At 50.6% G+C, this 18416-nt stretch overlaps 1 protein-coding gene across 3 annotated transcripts in view; it reads right to left on the bottom strand.

Moving 5' to 3' along the window:
- Nucleotides 1-18416, bottom strand: part of TOX2 (TOX high mobility group box family member 2) — a 155697-nt gene that overhangs the window by 15739 nt on the left and 121542 nt on the right. For all 3 annotated transcript variants that reach the window (XM_076352319.1, XM_076352320.1, XM_076352321.1), the window contains exons 4-5: nt 9193-9432; nt 4994-5221 (exon numbers count right to left, since the gene is read on the bottom strand). In XM_076352319.1, the coding sequence (XP_076208434.1) occupies nt 4994-5221; nt 9193-9432 (468 nt within the window). The remainder of the gene's footprint in view (nt 1-4993; nt 5222-9192; nt 9433-18416) is intronic.

Here is an 18416-nt window from a genome sequence, read left to right as displayed (position 1 = left end):
GCATTTGGCCATGGAGTCCCTTAGCATTATGAAACTGGTCCTGGTGAAGCAGGGCTATCGCAAGCAAGAACTCATCTCTGGTACCTTTGTGTCCCTAGTGAGTCCCCAAGACTCATAAACTCAACTGGAAACGCTGATTTTGTCCGACTTGTCTTCTGCTCACTTAGGATGGGAAGCCGTGGTTTAGCCTGAGGTTCACTCAGCAGATTGCTCGGGAACTTCTTGATGCCTCTGCTCTGGGTTTCCAGGGTCTAGGGAAAGACCAACCCAATGCTTTGAATTTGTTGCTGGATTTACTAATGAAAAGAAGCAGGTTCCAGAGACATCTGCAGCTGCCAGCTTGGCAGTGTTCCCCATGCTGCATCATCACCAGGCTCCAAACCAACGTCCTTTTCCCCCAAAATACAGCGGACAACGGGAAGGTGCTCAGAGAGGGAACAAGAGAACATGGCAGAGAACAGCAAATCCCACCGGTGACTTCTCAATATGCTCCAGAGAGTTTCCAGGCTTCCTGGAGGATTCATCACGTCACGGAGGACAGCCACCCAGGGCTGGGTGTCACCTGCTCTTGAGCAGAGATGGCCCCCAGCAGTGCTGGTGGCCCCGTGGAAGGAGGGGAGGGGGCTGCAGCCCTGCTGGGTGGCACGAGCTGGGACCAGGCTGTGAGCACTACGTCCATGTCAGGAAAAGATCCTTCCTAGTGAATTAGCAGAGTTTGCTCCAATCTAGTGCTCAAATTCTTCTAATTTCTGTCAAATCAGGCAGCCCTTTTAAACCTCACTGGATAACGCTGCAAACGCTGGTCTGTATCTGCTAATGAAAAAAGTAACACCGAGGCATGGAATTCTGCAAGTCTGGAGCAGGGACCTGGAGCTGCAGGCGGATTACTACGACAGGTACCCCATTTGATGATAATGGCTGAATTAGCATTTCACTCTCCACCAAAGTCTAAGCTATCTCTACAGGAACAGCTGCTAAACTATTTGCAAAGTTCAAAGAGTATGTATTAATATTTTTTTTCCCCCAAGTCACATTCTTCAGATTCCCATGTAAGCTTCTTAGAAAGGGCCATGCCAGCTGTTGAAGAATGAAGATTACAACATCCTGCTAATGCAGTGCTGGAGATATTTAAAGGTATTGTTATTTATTACTGTTACGCACGCATGGCCACACTGGAAGGGGTTAAAATGGGGAAGAAAACGGCGCTTTGCTGAACAGGTGTCCTTGAGCAGTACCCAAGGACACGGAGATTGCTAATCCTGTATTCCACAGCATGATCAAATCACCAGGCAACAGATATAAATAAAAAAAGGCAGGAAATAAGGAAATTTAGATACAAGTGTGTCAGAGGGAAAATGAAGATTCATTGTGAAGAGGCTGAGAAGAGAAGAAGAAGGAACAAAATGACAAAGGCACAAATGATAAACCAGTAAGAACGAAAGAAAGGTGTGTGGGGGGGAAGCCTCTCTGTGAAATACATGTCTGTGACAGCAGCAGCCAAATCAAAGATGCTCCTAGATTATATGGTTTCTTGCATAATATGCATTCTGGTTCCCGCTCGGTGTTTGTCTTTCAGCTAGTGCACAGGGAAAAAACCGTATCCGAAATGGGACGTGAGCAACCTTTATTTTGCTTGTTTCATCAGAAGGAGAAAGCAAATTTGCTTTGTGGGAGCAGCAGCACCTGCTCAATGGCAAATAAATAGCTACAGCTTTGATATTACAGTGCATATAATCATTAGCAGCACAAATGGCAGAGGATTAACCCTCTGTGTGCCGGCCTGAGCTACCTGGCGAAGGGGTGGCATCTCACTTCTGCCTCAGAAATGCTCCACGTAGCATCTGTGGGGCGAGCGCAGCTGGAGCAGGGCTGAGGCTCTGCCTGCCTGGAGGGTGGCACAGGACCACCCTTCCTAGCCCGAGGCACTGGCTGTGTGGCACCGGCAGCATGGCTACAAGCCACTGGCACTGGGCTTTCCTCGTCACTTCGGCACTGGCATGGCAGCCACCCCACGCTCTACATAACTCCTCTGGGCGTGATAGAGCTAGGAGGGATGGATGGACACGTCTGCAGGCACAGCGGGGCATGTGGCGGGGGCTGCTGACACATGGTGGGGGATCACAAGTCCAAAATGCCCTGGCTGAGGTTGGGTTTATCGGCCAGCTTGCTTTTAACCCCCTCCCTGGTTGCTCCCTGCCTGTTCTGCCTGCTGTTCTCCCACAAGGCAGGAACCAAAACACACCCAGGGCTGGGGAAATGCTGTGCCCATTGGAAAGTGGAAAATAAGGTTTGTAATCCTCATCTGAAGCAGAAACTAACAGTGATATAAATGACTGCTTAATAACTGCATGGTGGGGCTGGGGTCCGCACATCGGCCCTCTGGAGACGTGATGCCCCAGCCCCACCCTGAACATTGCAGGCTGTGAGGGACTCCAGCCCAAAATCACATCCTCCAGCCTCAAATCCACCCTCTTTTCTCAGGCCAGGAAGAAGGGAAGCTTTCTTTAACTAAAACCTAGGACCTAATTGAGCAAGAACGTCCAGATTTGACCTCTTGCTTGCCTACTTCGCCATCGCTGTGTTGGTTCTTCCCCAGCTTGTCTTCTGCACTGCTTTCTTCAGTGAGGATATGAAGATATTCAAAACCACTGTTGTCACTAGAGCTAGAAGCAGTGCACCTCCCTCTTCCACCTTTCCACCCCTGTCCAGAGCACGATGCTCCTGCCCTGCAATGAGCCGAACCATGGTCCAGTGCAGCCACGTGGCAGTCTGGACTCCCAGGTCCCAGCAGGATTTTGGCCAGTGATGGCATCACCACATAGCTGTCCTGCTCGGTCACCGTCCCCTCCTGAGATGTGCCAAGAGAGTGCTTGGCATGGGCTGCTTGCCTTCATCGTGAATGCATGCATCATGTCCTGCAGTCCTCAGGAGAAAGGCACTTGTTTTCAAGTATTAAAGACAATTTGTTAATACTTTTTTTCCTTTTTCCTTTTTTCCTTTCCATTGCATTGCTTTATGAATCTAAACAAACTTGACTGGAGATGCTGGCAGGGAAAGCAAACAGGAACTAAATAAACTCTCTTCCAGCCAAACACTTCAAGAGTGAACGTGCCCCATCGCACAAACCAGCAATACAGTGCCAGAGCCAAAGATAAATAGCGTCCCTCCAGCCGGAGTCCCGGGCAGGGAGGTAGCTGTCGTGGGAGAAAAGTATACAGCTGGAGACAAAGCCAGGAAGTTAATATTTAAGCATTCAGACAAGGAACAAATGACTTAATTAAATCAATTACAGAGGGAGAAATGGAGCCACTTAGAAAGCGTGTGTAAAGAGATGGCAAAGCTGCTACTATCTCATAAAAGAGAAGAAGGGAGAGTTAGCAGGGAAGATAAACGGACTGGTCTAATCTCTGCTGTTAATTAAGAGCCGAGCATTTGCACTGCGCTGAGTCAGGGTCGCTCCAGCACTTCCATTATATAAACCACATTTGCAGCCGAGCTCAGTGCCCAATCTACAGAGATATTTGTAACCAGATGGAGTAAGGGAGAAGCAGACCGAGATGTTGGGAGGGATGAAAGCAGGAGAAAGGGGTGACATAAAAGCTTTTCCATGCTCCTGAACCTCCCACACCTTGCACCAATAGCCCAAACCCAGCCCCTGCCCTGCAGCTCCCTGGGCAGCAGGGCTGGGGCCAACCTGCTGCACAAGGAGGGGACCTTCTTCCCTTCTTCAGCACGAGAAACTCCTGCGTGATTCCCCCAATCAGTCCAAAGAGGAGAAAAGGGAGGATCATGAAAACATCAAAGCAACACTTCGCACAGTATGGAGACTCCAAATGGATCAGCAAAAGGGCTTTCATCCCAGCAAATGCCTTGCTCTTATTCCTGACTTGGTGCGGGGTGGAAAGCAAGGCTATTTCCTAGCATGACTTCCATTTAAATGATTTTTTTTTCCTCCCTGCTGCTCCCTCCGAAAACGTAGCTGCTTCAAATGCTGGCCATGGACACCCAACGGGAGACGGAGCCAGCCTGAAGTTGGCAGCCAGGCTCTAGGAGAAGGGCTCACTCACGGGAGGATTGTCAGTTAAAGCATGTTTGGGTTCAGAGACACATCACACACAGTGTCAGATCTTGCTCTGCCTGATAAAAAGACATACTTGCTACAGAAAGTGTTCCCTGGGGTTTTCTCAATAGGCAACAAGCAATTACAGGCTTTTGTAACTGACTCAACATCAACAAAACAGTTAAAGTAGGACCTAGAAGTCTCTGTGTGAAGCAGACTGAAAGTGGTTGACAGCTTTGGGGCAGGAAGGTTTCCTCTGCGAGGCCACTTCAGACGTCTCCTTCCTAAGCTTTTAAAGCCTTAATGTTAGATTTGAGGCCAGCGATGTAGACAGTTAATAGTTTTTAGCCAGTTTGCCGTCACTCCTTGTAAGCAAATAAGCAAATACAAACCCATCTCCCATCTAAGGCTGTAAAAACCCCATGTCAGGGAAAGGCCACTGACGTTTTTGCAAAATATGATCTTATCAAGAATAATTAGTTGTCACAAAAATTTGCTCTTCCCCATGTAACAAGAGCGATTTTTCTAAAAAAGGGGCAGAGACAAAGCAAACCTAGCGCATCCTTCTGCAGCCCCATCCCTGCCCTGCCTGCACCATGGGTCAGACCTTCCTCGGGGCATGCGGGTGGCAAAGACCTGTGTGCAGGGCACCCCAAGGAGGTGTCCAAGGGCCAGGTCACATCACCGCCACACCGGCTCGGGGCTGGGAGCGCGGAATGCAAACCACTCGAGCATCGCTTCGAGTGGCAGTGGATACTTCAGCACTGCTCCTGAAAATAGCCTCTCTGTGTATGCACCTTTCTGTGCATACACTTCAGCCTGTTTAAGCCCCTGGCCATGTTCCTGACATGCCTGGGGAGACTCTGATACTCTGTACCATGGAAAAACACATTTCAACAGTTGAAAGAAAAAAAAAAGAGATCACTAACTCACTTGTTTTTGTTCTTCTCCCAGACTGTCCCACATTGATGCAACAATTTTCGATACGTCTCCGAAGGTAGCATTGGGGTTTTGCCCTTTGATGGCTGCTTGCGTGTCTCTGAAAAACAGGGCGTAGGCTGACACAGGCTTCTGGGGCTCATTGGGATCCTTCTTTTTCTTCTTCTTTTGGCTTTTGGGCTTTTTGCCCAGGTCTGTTGATGGCCTTTTCTCTCCAGTAACCTGTAAAACCAAGAGATGTCGCTTAGTGGTCAGCTGGGAGTAGTCCGATACGAGTCCCTGCTAGAGCTTCTTAGCAAAGGTGACAAGAGAGGGCACAGGCAGAGAAGGGCTCCCAGTGTGGCGAGGAGGGCAGCAGCTCTGGGGGTCTCTTTGGCCCCCAGGAGCCTCCAGGATCATTACACAAACTGCTGGTGGGTGCCTCCTCACAGCCTGGTTCACAGCTTGGGTTCACCCCTTGCTGCTCCAGTGGTCCCTGTTCCAAAGCTGGGGCTTTCCAGACACTCATCCTCAGTCACCCCCCCTCCTCCTCCCCAACATCACAAGCTCACTCTCTCCTTGATCCTCTTCTGAGACCTCTCCAAACACCTTGCTTCTCAGCCAGATCCCTTTAGCAGCCCATGAATTTTTCCAAACTCGGCTTCCACATGGTTTCTGATTTCCAGCCCAATAACGCCTCTCTGCAAGTTGCTTCTGACTTTTCTCGCCCGCATGTGTGCCAGCGGCTCAGCCTCCCCGCTCCCAAGGCAAGAGGGTCGTGAGCACCGACCAAGCAGCACCAGCATCACATTAGCCATCACACTGGGGCCATCCAAAATTTGTTTCACCCTGCTAACAGTTATGTACCCCTATCCAGGAAAAATATCCAGGAATTATTTAAATCTTATGCATTAAACGCTTTGCATGCACCGCTCACTCTTTACGACCGGGCCGGGTGCAGCCGGATGACTAGGTCTGGCTGTATCCACACTCGGTGCCCTGTGGGTGGTTGAACCAAGGGGAGCAGGACACAGGCAACAGTAGTTGGACCTTGTGGCTGCTCAGCATGAGACGCTGCCACCAGGCTGGGAAGTAAAACAGCAAGGTGGAAACAGGGATGTTTCCAGTGAAGGTAGCACAGAAAGAAGATCCTATGGCTGAGCCTCCACCGGGATGCCCTGGGCAGCGCGTTGAATATATGGGACCGCAGACGCCTCTGTGTGATGGTGTGCAAAGGAAAAGACCCCTGGAAAGTACCTGGACACACACCAAAGCTCTCAACACATTAACTGTGGTCAGTGAAAGCTCGCACCACAGGGAAGCACCATTATCCTTATTTTATAGTGGAGGAAAAACTAAATACACCAGTGGTTAAACACAGCAGAGAATAAAACCGCTGCCAGCTGGCTGCTGCAGTCTGGATCTCTGCATCCTCGAGGGCAAACAGGGCACCAGCATCTCTGCCTGCAGACCCACTGTGCTCAGGCAGCAAGTGCTCAGCCACCACTTGACTTCGGCAGTCCCGGCTCTACCAGGTGCACGGGGTAATTATATTACTTAGAAAGTTGCCCAGTCTGCCACTTAGAGGTCTAAAAAAACTAAAAAAAAAAAATCAATTGACACAGGTCTAAACACCAAGCCGCTGCAAAAACTGTGCCTCCTGGTGAGCGCTGGGAGCAAAAGGCCTTTTCTCCTGATGGATTCACTGATTTGACTGCGTGCTTGGAAGCGCCGGGATTTAAGAGGCTTCACTTCAGCTGGCACAGGCCAGGCACGGGGAGGAAAGGGCAGCAGCGCTCCTGTTCTCCGCTCAGCAGCTCTTGACTGGTCATTAAGTTCAGTATCAGCGCAGTGACATTTGTCAAACAGACAGTGACCATTAGTGAATGAGCAAAGAGACCAAAAAAAATTGCATTTAATTTAAAATTGCCCAATTGGGCTTGAATGGGAGGCCTGGAGGTGAAAGGCCAGCTTATTAGGAGAAAAAAAAATGCATGACAGGGCTTCAGCCCATTAGCAAGTGAGATGGTATTTTAACTAACTGTAATCCTGTTTGATTCACTTAAGTGCTGCGGGGGGGACCAGCTCTCCTCACAGCCATTGACCAAGCGAAGGAGCCGGGAACAGGCACAATGCAACCACAGCCACGACGACAGTTTTACAGTTGGTACTGCTTAGGCAGCACCAAAGAACAAATGGTATTTGTGGAAAACAGACGCTGCCTGCAAGGCTGCCTGGAGCCGGCAGTTCCCAGGAGGGAACAGAGCAGATCAGGACTTCGCCTGGTTTTGCTGGGGTTTATCGGGTGTGACGCAGCGCGGGATGAAACAACAGCCCAGCCCTGGACTGCAGAAGATGCTTGAACAACCTAAGCCATGTTCAGGGCTAAGGCAAGCCCCGGCGAGCCAGCGCCTCGCTGCCCCAGAGCAACTGCATCCCCCAAGGGGTGAGCCACGGTCAAACCGACCGTGAAGGCTCGTGCAGCGGGACGAAGTGCGTGGTCACCAGCCCCCATGTGGACCTGCTCTGGAGAGGCAGGTCTCCTTCCTCCATCAAATACATCGCTCCTGTTCCATCTGTCTTGCTGGGTAGTTTACAGGGCTGAAAATGAGGGGGCATGCCTTTAGGATTAGGAAAAATTCAGATCTCTGCAATTTGTCATAATTTGGACATCTCCAAATTCTTCCTACTCCCACAGGCATCCCTGGCTCAATGAAAACAGAAGATCCAACCCCAAAGCCGAGTCCTCCCCAGTGACTCCTGCGGCCCAGGACGGCCGGGTGAAAAGCTGGGTGATGCTGAAAGAGGCAGAGCACGAGAATCTGGTGTGTAACTAAGCTGAAACTCATTTTCTGCTGACGTGAAAGATTTCACCTCCCAGGTAACTGCCTGGAGCTGTGTGACACGGGCTCTGGGAGATGGCAGACCATGGGGTCCAGTGGCACAACCCATCCCACAGTGTCCCCCAAACGTGGAATTGCAGAGTTTGAGAAACTCCATCTATTTTCAATCACGTGTGTCCCTTCTTTCTACAGTTTTATTCCACTGAAGCTCAGTTTTTGCATCCACGTGTGCACTCTGCTTTGAAATGTGCCAGTCCGAAGTGAAAGCTGCCGACGGATGAAAAACTACAGGATTGATGGGAATACATTTGCCTGGATTTCACAGAATTATAGAATCATTTAGGTTGGAAAAGACCTTTAAGATTTCCATGGAAAGGGAAAGGTTTTTGCTCAGTCCTAGTGTTTTCCTAGTTTTCTGGTCTCTGCACTGTTTGCTGCTCTGGTTATACATTCAAATCCTGACACAACCATCTATTTTTAGGGGACAAGGTTACAATACCAGTGCTTCTGGTGTCATCCTTGGATCACCACCTTCCAGGAGAAGGTTTTCCACTAAAGGCTTTAATCAAAGTCCCCCAGGGAGCCCAGTGTTTGACCTGCAGGCATGGAGACCCACCAGGTATTGAGGCAGAAACCCTGCAGTTGCTGCAATTTGTCCTCAGTAACTAACAGACAGAAGACTCACAGAACACAGCATGTGGAGTTTGCTTTGCTGGTGCATTTTGAGAAAGATGGGCAACAACCAAGATGTCCCCAAAACCCTAGGAAATCCTTGGGTTTCTGGATGCCGTGCTCACCAGCAGTTGCGTTGGCTGTAGAGGCAGACTCTGTGCCACTAAGACATTGCTGACTACCTAAAACACTGCCCGGGCAAACTAAAAGGCAGAAGACTCTTCCTCTTTTGATTTCTGTTTCTTTTCCTTAGCAAGCCATGTCCGGTGAGCTCAGTTAAATCCCACCTTGCGTTACTTTCCCTCCCTGTTTTAGTCTCCTCTACCTGCCACCAGAAATCCAATTTTGCATCCAAGCATTTGCGGAACCTTATCCCTGAACCTGCTTTGCTTATCAAAACCCTCACTGGAGGAAACTGCAGCTTGATGGACCTGGTAAACTGTGGAGAGAAAAGCTCATCCCTCATTGCCAAACTTGCTGCATGCACAACCCAAGCATGGGTGCTAGCCTGCCTTGCTGTACCTCACCCTAGGTGGGAAACAATCTCCCCATCCTTGGGAAAGTCTCCCACTATATATATATTAAAAAAAAAAAAAAGACCACAAGTCTGTGCTCTTATTTCACGCAATTTATCCTTCACTGAAAAACATCATCTGCTGTTCTCTCGCTGCCTGTTAAAACAGGCGTGACTGCACGTACCTTATAATGCGACTCTGTCTCCTCTTCCTGAGTAGAACTGGAGGGAGATGGTGTAGCAGACTTACTTCCCGGGGGCGATGGGGAACCATGGGTAACACCGCTCCGCATCCCCATCTGAGAAATCAGCTGTGACTGGCTGAGAGCGCTCATGGGGCCGGCTAACATCCCAGGGCGATTGATCAGGGGCACTTGACGGTTGGACTCATAGGACGTGGCGTCCGAGTGGACCATCTCCTGGATCTGAGTTAGGAGAATATCACTTTGTAATTAAAAAAGGTATTTATTTATTTATCATACTGTCAAATAACTTTACGAAGAACTCTTATCGACTGATCTAAAATTATTCTACACAGCCAGTAAAGTCTTCCTCGTGCCCCCTTCCAAACAAGCCAAGAGCAAGAAACGAGTACCGTGCACCCGGGGCTCTGCTCCTGCCATCGCCCTGCCCATGGGGACTACAGAGAGGTGCTAAATTGTGTTTGTACATAGGTCTGTGTGTCCAGGAGGTGCCCCTGCCTGCCTCAGGGACCAGTGGTGTCTGGTACCTCTCAGGGGTCTGAAAGAAAAGTTCAGAAATGATCAATTTTTGGCCAATGACTGGGAGAAGCGAGGGCATTGCAATGCCCCAGGCATTTCTGGGGCCAAGCCTTGCTGCTGCACACTGAGCACTGGCACGTGTTGTGCCGGGGTATTTGGGGCCCATGGCTGACAGCCCAGCCCTGGTACATCAGCAATGCAGCGTTACAGGCCGTAGATCCCAAACATGCTCTTTCTGAGCAATACCTGGTGTTGACATTTAGTAACTGCATAGCTGAAGAAACATCTGCTTGTCTGAGTTTATGAAGGTACCACAACCAACCCTTCTGCATCACCTGTATGGATGTTGGGTCGCTAGTGCTACTGGGGTTAAACCTAGAAGTAGTAAGCACAAAAGCAGTCAGTGGAAGCTCCAGGTCCCCGCTCCCACCACGTCGGTCTACCCAAAGATGTGACACTACCATCAAGCCAGAGGTTTGTACAGCCCCAAGCCCCAGCGGCAGCGAGCACCACGGCATGCCCCAAGACGGCCCCTAACGCGTGGGGGCAAGCTCTGCTGGTGGCCACCACCTCATTACAACTCCTCCAGGAGACGACTCTTCTGATTTTCAATATTGTAATAGTTCCAATCCCACTCAAAATGAATGTAGCAGAAAGAAAAAAAGTCCAGACAAGGGCAAAGAAAATTATTGGCTGCCTGTTAAGATTTTCCAGCGAGGGAAGGGACCAGAAGCAATGCATGTGTGTGCACGTGTAAGAGATGAGAGAGGTGGCTACCTGATAGTTGTCCCCCAAAATAAAGAGTTTCCTAACACCTATTTATCTGTTCTCATAACACGAGAGCAAGGGGACATCCGATGGGACTGAAAGGCGACTAATCACACACGGCTGCAGGGACACACGGACACAGCGCAGGCCATCGGCACAGGCGCTGCCTCCCGAGGCTGCTGAGCCCAACAGCCTTGAAAGATTTGAAAGAAAAATGAAACATATACATATGGCTAATAAGAAATGTCGAATGCTACATTAGACAAAACAAAAATAGCTTGTGGAGCATATATCCCCTCGTGTCATGGCGTAAACCAAAGTTCAAGTGGTTGGGTCAGGCACAAGCAGCAACAACCCCCTGTCCTGGCCAAGGAGGGAAGACGAGATGAGATGGGGACAAACCCGGCCACGCTGTAGGTGCATGGAAGGTTTTGGGGCTGCCCTGCTGTCTGCTGAGCCAAGACCCCATTTCCAGTTTGTACCATTTTCCCTGAAAACCCCATTTTCACCCCAGGATCCATCCCTGCCCGGCCACCCCCCCGGCAGCAGGGCTCAGTCCCACCGCAGCCCCTGCAGGCAGAGTCAAGCTGCCTCCTGCCGCACAGCCTCATCCAGCCACGGAGGAAGCCAGTGGGAGGGAGAGTAAACCCTGCCTGAAACGTTTTCCAGACTTTTTCCCTTTTATATTAATCTGATTAATGTTAACATGGGTTTAAAGACCCAGGCTTTATTTATTAACAATCTTCATTTCCGATAAGCCCGCTGAGGTGCAATCTCTCATTACCAGGGGAGGCTTGCCAACTCCATTAGCAGCACATATAGAAAGAAACCCAGGGAAGACCTGCAAGGGCTTGGTAGGCTTCAGAGGAAATAAATCCAAACGCAAAACCAGATTTACTCCTGCAGGTCAGGAATCAAGAGCTTTACACAACACCCGACAGCATGTTCTGCTCTCTTTCGGATTCTCCACCAGTAGAGAAGTGTGTGTCAGGGGAACAGATTTTCCTAGATCTGCCCTTTTCTGTATTAATTAGGAAGTGAAGGGATTTAACTCGCAGGAAGAAAATAATGTCTTGCATTTCAACAGCACGAGGAGTCTGACCGAGGCTGACTTAGAGACCAGGCTGAATTGCGGTCCTCGGCTTTGGTGGTTGCAAGGAAACACCAGCTTACAGAGGCAGCAGGGTTGGCTTTGCTCCGTCACGGAGCTGTGAAAACTCACTGCTGCTTGAACCATGGCAAGTTTTATGTGCCCTTAAAAGCTGCCTTATTGCAGAGGTCTGGCCTCTCCTTGCCACACGCTGCTGCGCGGAAAATCCGGGCCAAAAAGACATCGAGGACATGCACGCTGCAGCCAAGCAAGATGGGGATGGACAATGGGCTCGGGCAGCACAGGAGGCATCAGAGAGGCAATTTTTGCATTTTCAATTGAATTTGCAAATGTCGAGGGAATGGCCAGGGGTGAGACAGGCAGCAACGGGGAGCCTGCAAGGTGGGGAGGCAGGTCAGCACTCATCTGCCGTGCGAGCGGCAAGCTCCTTCCCAAATTCCAGTGAAAAGGTACATTTGTCTTGGATTTTGTCAGTTTAATCCAGACCTTTCATGTTGGAGAAGATCTGCCAGCTGCTAAGGAAAAGAATAATTTATTGTCCTTATTTTAAATTCAAATGAAGAAAAAGTTTAGAAGACGGGTGTTTTAGAAATGGGGAAGGCTATGAAACGTGGCTTAAAAATTTTTAAAATTTAAAATAGCTCGTTCACATTTGCGGCATGGCAGTCTCTTGGGTAAATACTGTATTAAGACAATTTTTTTGAAACTTTTATTATGTGGCCAGTAGACCACAACGGCTCCGTTTATCCATTAAATATGTAATCATACACTTTTTCTTTACAGTGCATGTTATTTATGCATCAGAGCAGAACAAGTCCAGGAGGGCAATTATGGATATGGGACACGTGCTGCAAATGCTTATGAAAATTTGTAGGAAAAAACAGAAACCTGAGCCCTGGCTCACAGAATCCATGCAGAAGCCTCCTGCTGACAGCAACCCAACCACAGCCCTCTCTTAAAAAGTGGAGATACTGGCATTTTTCCTGGGACATCCCCCCCTGCAAGGATATCTCAGCCCGGAGGCCTCCTCCCAAGCAGCTGCCTGTTTCTTTATATCATTAAAAATTGGTGTTTTTACTTAAAACCGTTGCTGAATATTGCTGGTTCTGACCCCCTCCCTCCCTCTCCCACGCCTCCACCTCTTCCCACCCTGGCCAGGAGGTTTTGCAGAAGGACATGTGCCACTACGCTCCCCACGTGCAACCCTGCTGACCGCTGTCTGGAGGGGCAGGATCTGGCACTCTGTCATTGTTTGCCACTCACTAAATTTCTCTCCACTTCCCTTTTTTTAAAAAAAAACCCAAACAGTTTTGGAACAACACGCCAGGTTGCCACCTCCCCATAGTCCCTGCCCGCGGCTCCCGATGTCCTCAGGACCGGAGAGGGCAAGCGGTGAAAAAGCCATTTGTGCTCTCCAAATGTAAAATGTTTGGGGTGAAAATGAAGGCGAGTGACTTGGGTGCAGCCCCAGCGCTTCTGCCGTGGGCTGTGGGCCTTTGGGCGACAATGGCCTTCCCCCCTGGGGAAAGGGTTAGTCTTGCTTTCTGCTGCGAGACCCTGCAGACACTGAGCTATTTTTGGGGCCTTAGCTGTGCACCCAAAGTAGCTAATACCACCCCCTCCAAGAAAGACCCAAGGAAAGAGAAACCCAGGAGCAGGATTCAGAGATGCTCCCCTGCAGCAAACTGCCTAATTAGGCAAGTAAATGATGAATGAAATTGCGATGATGGCAAACCAAAGTGAGAGAAGGTAACGAATGCAACGTTCCCCCTGCGAAAGCAAACAACCTCTTCTCCGGCGGCACACCGGTCCTGCGGGATGCAACCCCTGCCGCGGGCTCACTGGGGCTGCACCCATGCCTTTCCCCTCCGTGAAGCACTCAGCATCCCCGCAGAGCCCGACGGAAGCACACGCGTAATTAAATAACCGCCCTGCAAACGTGATTAGCTCCGTCACCAGGAGGGGCGGCTCCAAGAGCCAGGTCAGAGCCTGTCTCCATCCCGGGCATTCAGCGCAACAAGCTCGCCGCAAGGTGCTGCAAAAGGCTCAGGACGTGTTTGCAGCCTCCGCTGAAAAGATGTTTTGCATCTCAGAGGAAACATGAGTGAAATGTGATGTAGTCATAGCTAAAGTAATTAAGTGCATCTTACTTAGCAGATTCCCAAAGGCTGTGCTAACTCAAAGACAGCTTTTTTTCCACAATATTTCAATTTTTGTAATGAATATGCATATCAGGCCTATAAATGCTCCAGCTAATCCTAAGAAGGAGAGAAAAATAGGCTGACAAATGGCACATGCTCCATGCTCCTTGTTTCTGGGGAGAAGGGTAATCCAGTGCGAGTGACAAAACGCTGGGAGGAAGAGCCTGGCTCGGGACCTGGGCGGTCTGCAAGCAAAGATAATGTTTCGAAACATGTCAAGTGGAGCTTCAAGTTAACTGCACCCCAAAATTCATATGTAAAAGGCAGCTCTTTCCAGCAATGAGGGCTACGGCACTAGCCAGCAGACCTGGAGCTTTGGTCCCAGGCTCAGGCAGGGGTGGTTGCTGTTGTTGAATGTCCCCTCCTGCAAAATCCTAATTTCCAACTGAAGCCTTGAGACAGGTCCCACCCCCGTAACCACCTTCTGCCTTTGCTTCGCATGGGATTTTTCTCCTCCTCCTCCCGCTTTCCTTGGTCTTGGCCACACCTTGAAGATACCACCATGTTTTGGTGGCAGAAGTACAAATTCAGAGGTTCTGTTATTCCCCCCCAGCATGTTTTGCCCTTGCTGCATACATGGCTGGGCTGCGATCCCAGGCGGGATCTGTGCTGAAGCGCTCACAGATGTTACCCAGCAGGAAAGGAAGAAATTTGGCTGGAGCTTGCCGTACGGTGTTGGCTGACCCCTGCTGCACCGCTGCCCCACAAGATAGAGCCACAAAAAGCAGGACGTGTAAAAGTTCATAGAATCAGAATCATAGAATCATTAAGGTTGGAAAAGACCTCTAAGATCATCGAGTCCAACCGTCAACCCAACACCACCATGTCCACTAAACCATGTCCCTAAGCGCCTCATCTACACGTCTTTTAAAAACCTCCAGGGATGGGGACTCCACCACTTCCCTGGGCAGCCTGTTCCAATGTTTCACCACTCTTTCAGTAAAGAAATTTTTCCTTACATCCAATCTAAACCTCCCCTGGCACAACTTGAGGCCATTTCCTCTCGTCCTATCGCTTGTTACTTGGGAGAAGAGACCGACCCCCACCTCGCTACAACCTCCTTTCAGGGAGTTGTAGAGAGCGATGAGGTCTCCCCTCAGCCTCCTTTTCTCCAGGCTAAACCACCCCAGTTCCCTCAGCCGCTCCTCAGAAGACTTGTTCTCCAGACCCCTCACCAGCCTCGTTGCCCTTCTCTGGACACGCTCCAGCACCTCGACGTCCTTCTTGTAGTGAGGGGCCCAAAACTGAACACAGTATTCGAGGTGCGGCCTCACCAGTGCCGAGTACAGGGGCACGATCACTTCCCTGCTCCTGCTGGCCACACTAGTTCTGATACAGGCCAGGATGCCACTGGCCTTCTTGGCCGCCTGGACACACTGCCGGCTCATGTTCAGCCGGCTGTCGACCAGCACCCCCAGGTCCTTTTCCGACAGGCAGCTTTCCAGCCACTCTTCCCCAAGCCTGTAGCGCTGCATGGGGTTGTTGTGGCCCAAGTGCAGGACCCGTCACTTGGCCTTGTTGAACCTCATACAGTTGGCCTGGGCCCATCGATCCAGCCTGTCCAGGTCCCTCTGCAGAGCCTTCCTACCCTCGAGCAGATCAACACTCCCACCCAACTTGGTGTTGTCTGCAAACTCACTGAGGGAGCACTCGATCCCCTCGTCCAGATCATCAATGAAGATACTGAACAAGACCGGCCCCAGTACTGAGCCCTGGGGAACACCGCTCGTGACCGGCCGCCAACTGGATGTAACTCCATTCACCACAACTCTCTGGGCCCGGCCGTCCAGCCGGTTTTTGACCCAGCGCAGAGTCCACCTCTCTAAGCCGTGAGCCGCCAGCTTCTCTAGGAGAATGCTGTGGGAGACGGTGTCAAAGGCCTTACTGAAGTCCAGGTAGACCACATCCACAGCCTTTCCCTCATCCACTAGGCGGGTCACCTGGTCATAGAAGGAGATCAGGTTGGTCAAGCAGGACCTGCCCTTCATGAACCCGTGCGGGCTGGGCCTGATCCCCTGGTTGTCCCGCTCATGCCTTGTGAGCGCCCTCAAGATGAACCGCTCCATAATCTTCCCCGGCACCGAGGTCAGGTTGACAGGCCTGAAGATGGCCAAGACCAGTGGGAGCAGACAGACGGTGCAGCCTCAGCCCAGGGGCATTGCCCCACGCACCGGGGAGACCAGCACATGGGCACCACCAGGCTTCCCTGTGGAGAAGGGCTTGGGGGTACTGGTGGATGAAAAGCTGGACATGAGCCGGCAATGTGCGCTTGCAGCCCAGAAGGCCAATCGTATCCTGCACTGCATCCAAAGTAGCGTGGCCAGCAGGTCGAGGGAGGGGATTCTGCCCCTCTGCTCTGCTCTGGTGAGACCCCCCCTGGAGTACTGTGTCCAGCTCTGGAGCCCTCAGCATAAGAAAGACACGGACCTGTTGGAGCGGGTCCAGAGGAGGGACACGAAAATGATCAGGGGGACGGAACACCTCTGCTGTGAAGAAAGGCTGAGAGAGTTGGGGTTGTTCAGCCTAGAGGAGAGAAGGCTCCGGGGAGACCTTATTGCAGCCTGTCAGTACTTAAAGGGGGCTTATAAGAAAGATGGGGACAGACTTTTTAGCAGGGCCTGTTGCAACAGGACAAGGGGGAATGGCTTTAAACTAAAGGGGAGTAGATTTAGACTAGATATAAGGAAGAAATTTTTTACGCTGAGGGTGGTGAAGCACTGGCACAGGTTGCCCAGAGAGGTGGTGGATGCCCCATCCCTGGAAGCATTCAAGGCCAGGTTGGCCGGGGCTCTGAGCAACCTGATCCAGTTGAAGATGTCCCTGCCCACGGCAGGGGGGTTGGACTAGATGACCTTTGAGGTCCCTTCCAACCCAACCCATTCTATGACCCTATGACTGCCACCCTTCCCGGGCTGAGTTCACATGGGTGGGCTGAGCAGAGCTGCTGGAGCCTTTCCCAGCTGGGGTCTTCCTCCCTGGGCAAGGGGAGCAGCTATTCCAGGGGCAGCCACAAGGCTCATCGGTGGCACAGCTTACCTCTCCTTAGGTTTGTTCCTGAGAACAAGCCATTGCAATCACAATCAACCAGGGAGAGAAATTATCTGCTGAACAGCTTTGAAGCAAAGTTTTCCCAGCAGGCTTCTTCTGTATTGAAGTTTAAATGTAAAAGCATCACCATAGCTGAAATGCTTAAAGATGATTTACTTTAAAAAGAGAGAGAGCAGGAGAGAAAGAAGCTGATAAGAAAATATATCCCCAATTACCACCCCTCCTCATCCTGATTTGTAACTGCTCCTAATAAACTTTCATGGTCTATGTAAAATGCTTTAGTGCAGTGACAAATTTCTGCTGGAATTTGAGATGTCTTGTTCAGAGTAATAGCTATCTCACACAGGTGCCCAGCTGCTATTGTAAAATCAGTAAGCATTTAATTGAAACAAATGACTATAATAATAGTACATTATCCCTGCAGGCTCATAGCCATAACAGTTTTAATTATTGAGTTAAGAGTCAAACTAATTTATCCTTTAAAGTAACAGCCACATCTTTGGTTCCACTGATCATCCTATAACGAATACGAGGGGAACAGTAGGAAAGGATTTAAAAAGGAAGCAATTTATTTTTGCAGGGGTGGGGGGCATTTACCATATGGCAGAGGCTTCCTATACGCAGTGGGGTTCCCAGCCATGGTTGTCACTCCCTGGGACAAGCCTCCCTCCCAGATGCTCCTGGTTCCCAGAGGGACCAAGCACCCCCCTGCCAGCTCCTGGGGATCTGTAACCCCCATCAGGCTGCCATGGGGTGGCTCTGCTGGCCTGGCAGCAGCAGCACAGGAGCCCCTGGGAACTGGTGGTGCTGGCTTTTGGGGGTTTGGGCACATGGAAATTTTTTGGAACTGTATTGAAATTGCAGTTTTGCTTCATCAAGCACAGTGAAAAAAAGGTTTTACAGACTCAAGTTTGCAAACGTGATCCGAAGGCGCATCTCTGAATTCAGAGCCAGGCAGCAAAGAGCAAGAACACACACTCACAATTTAAAAAGAGTATTTCTGAGACACAGACATGCCCTAGGGCAGATTTGAAGGCACAGCTTTCCCAGGCCCTCGGTTTTTTGTCCTGGTGGCTGTGACACAGGGGATCTAAAGCATCACTGTGAGCCCGCCGGGCATGACATGGGAACTGCAGGTGGAGGCAACAAGAGCGGGACAGAGAAGGGGCGGCTGCAAGGAGGCAGTGGAGGAGGGCAGGTGCTGCCCACTGCCCAAAACCCTCCCTGCCAGGTGTGGTTCAAAAGCTGCCCATGAGGATGGATTCCCTTGCTAAATCGCCCAGCGGGTCATCCCTGGAGCAAGCCCTACGTGCAGCCTGTGTGGCCAGCCTGTGCTGCCAGCCCCCGGAACTCCACATCCCATCGCTTGTCAGACCGGAGGGCTCTCACCAGACCGTCCTTCACCAAAGCACTTGCAGATCATAATCAAACCCCTCCCGCTTTGGCCAAAGACGCAGAGCAGTCCTCTGCACTCTCTCCCAGTTTCCCACCCTGCTCATTGCTATGGATGCTTTTTGGACTTCTCCGTCAGCCAGCATCCACCCTGAAGCATAGCTGTT

Source organism: Aptenodytes patagonicus, chromosome 14 (assembly GCF_965638725.1).
Source record: "Aptenodytes patagonicus chromosome 14, bAptPat1.pri.cur, whole genome shotgun sequence".
Lineage (NCBI taxonomy): Eukaryota > Metazoa > Chordata > Aves > Sphenisciformes > Spheniscidae > Aptenodytes > Aptenodytes patagonicus.
Note: the sequence above shows the minus strand (reverse complement) of the source record. Positions and strands in the feature narration are given on the sequence as shown.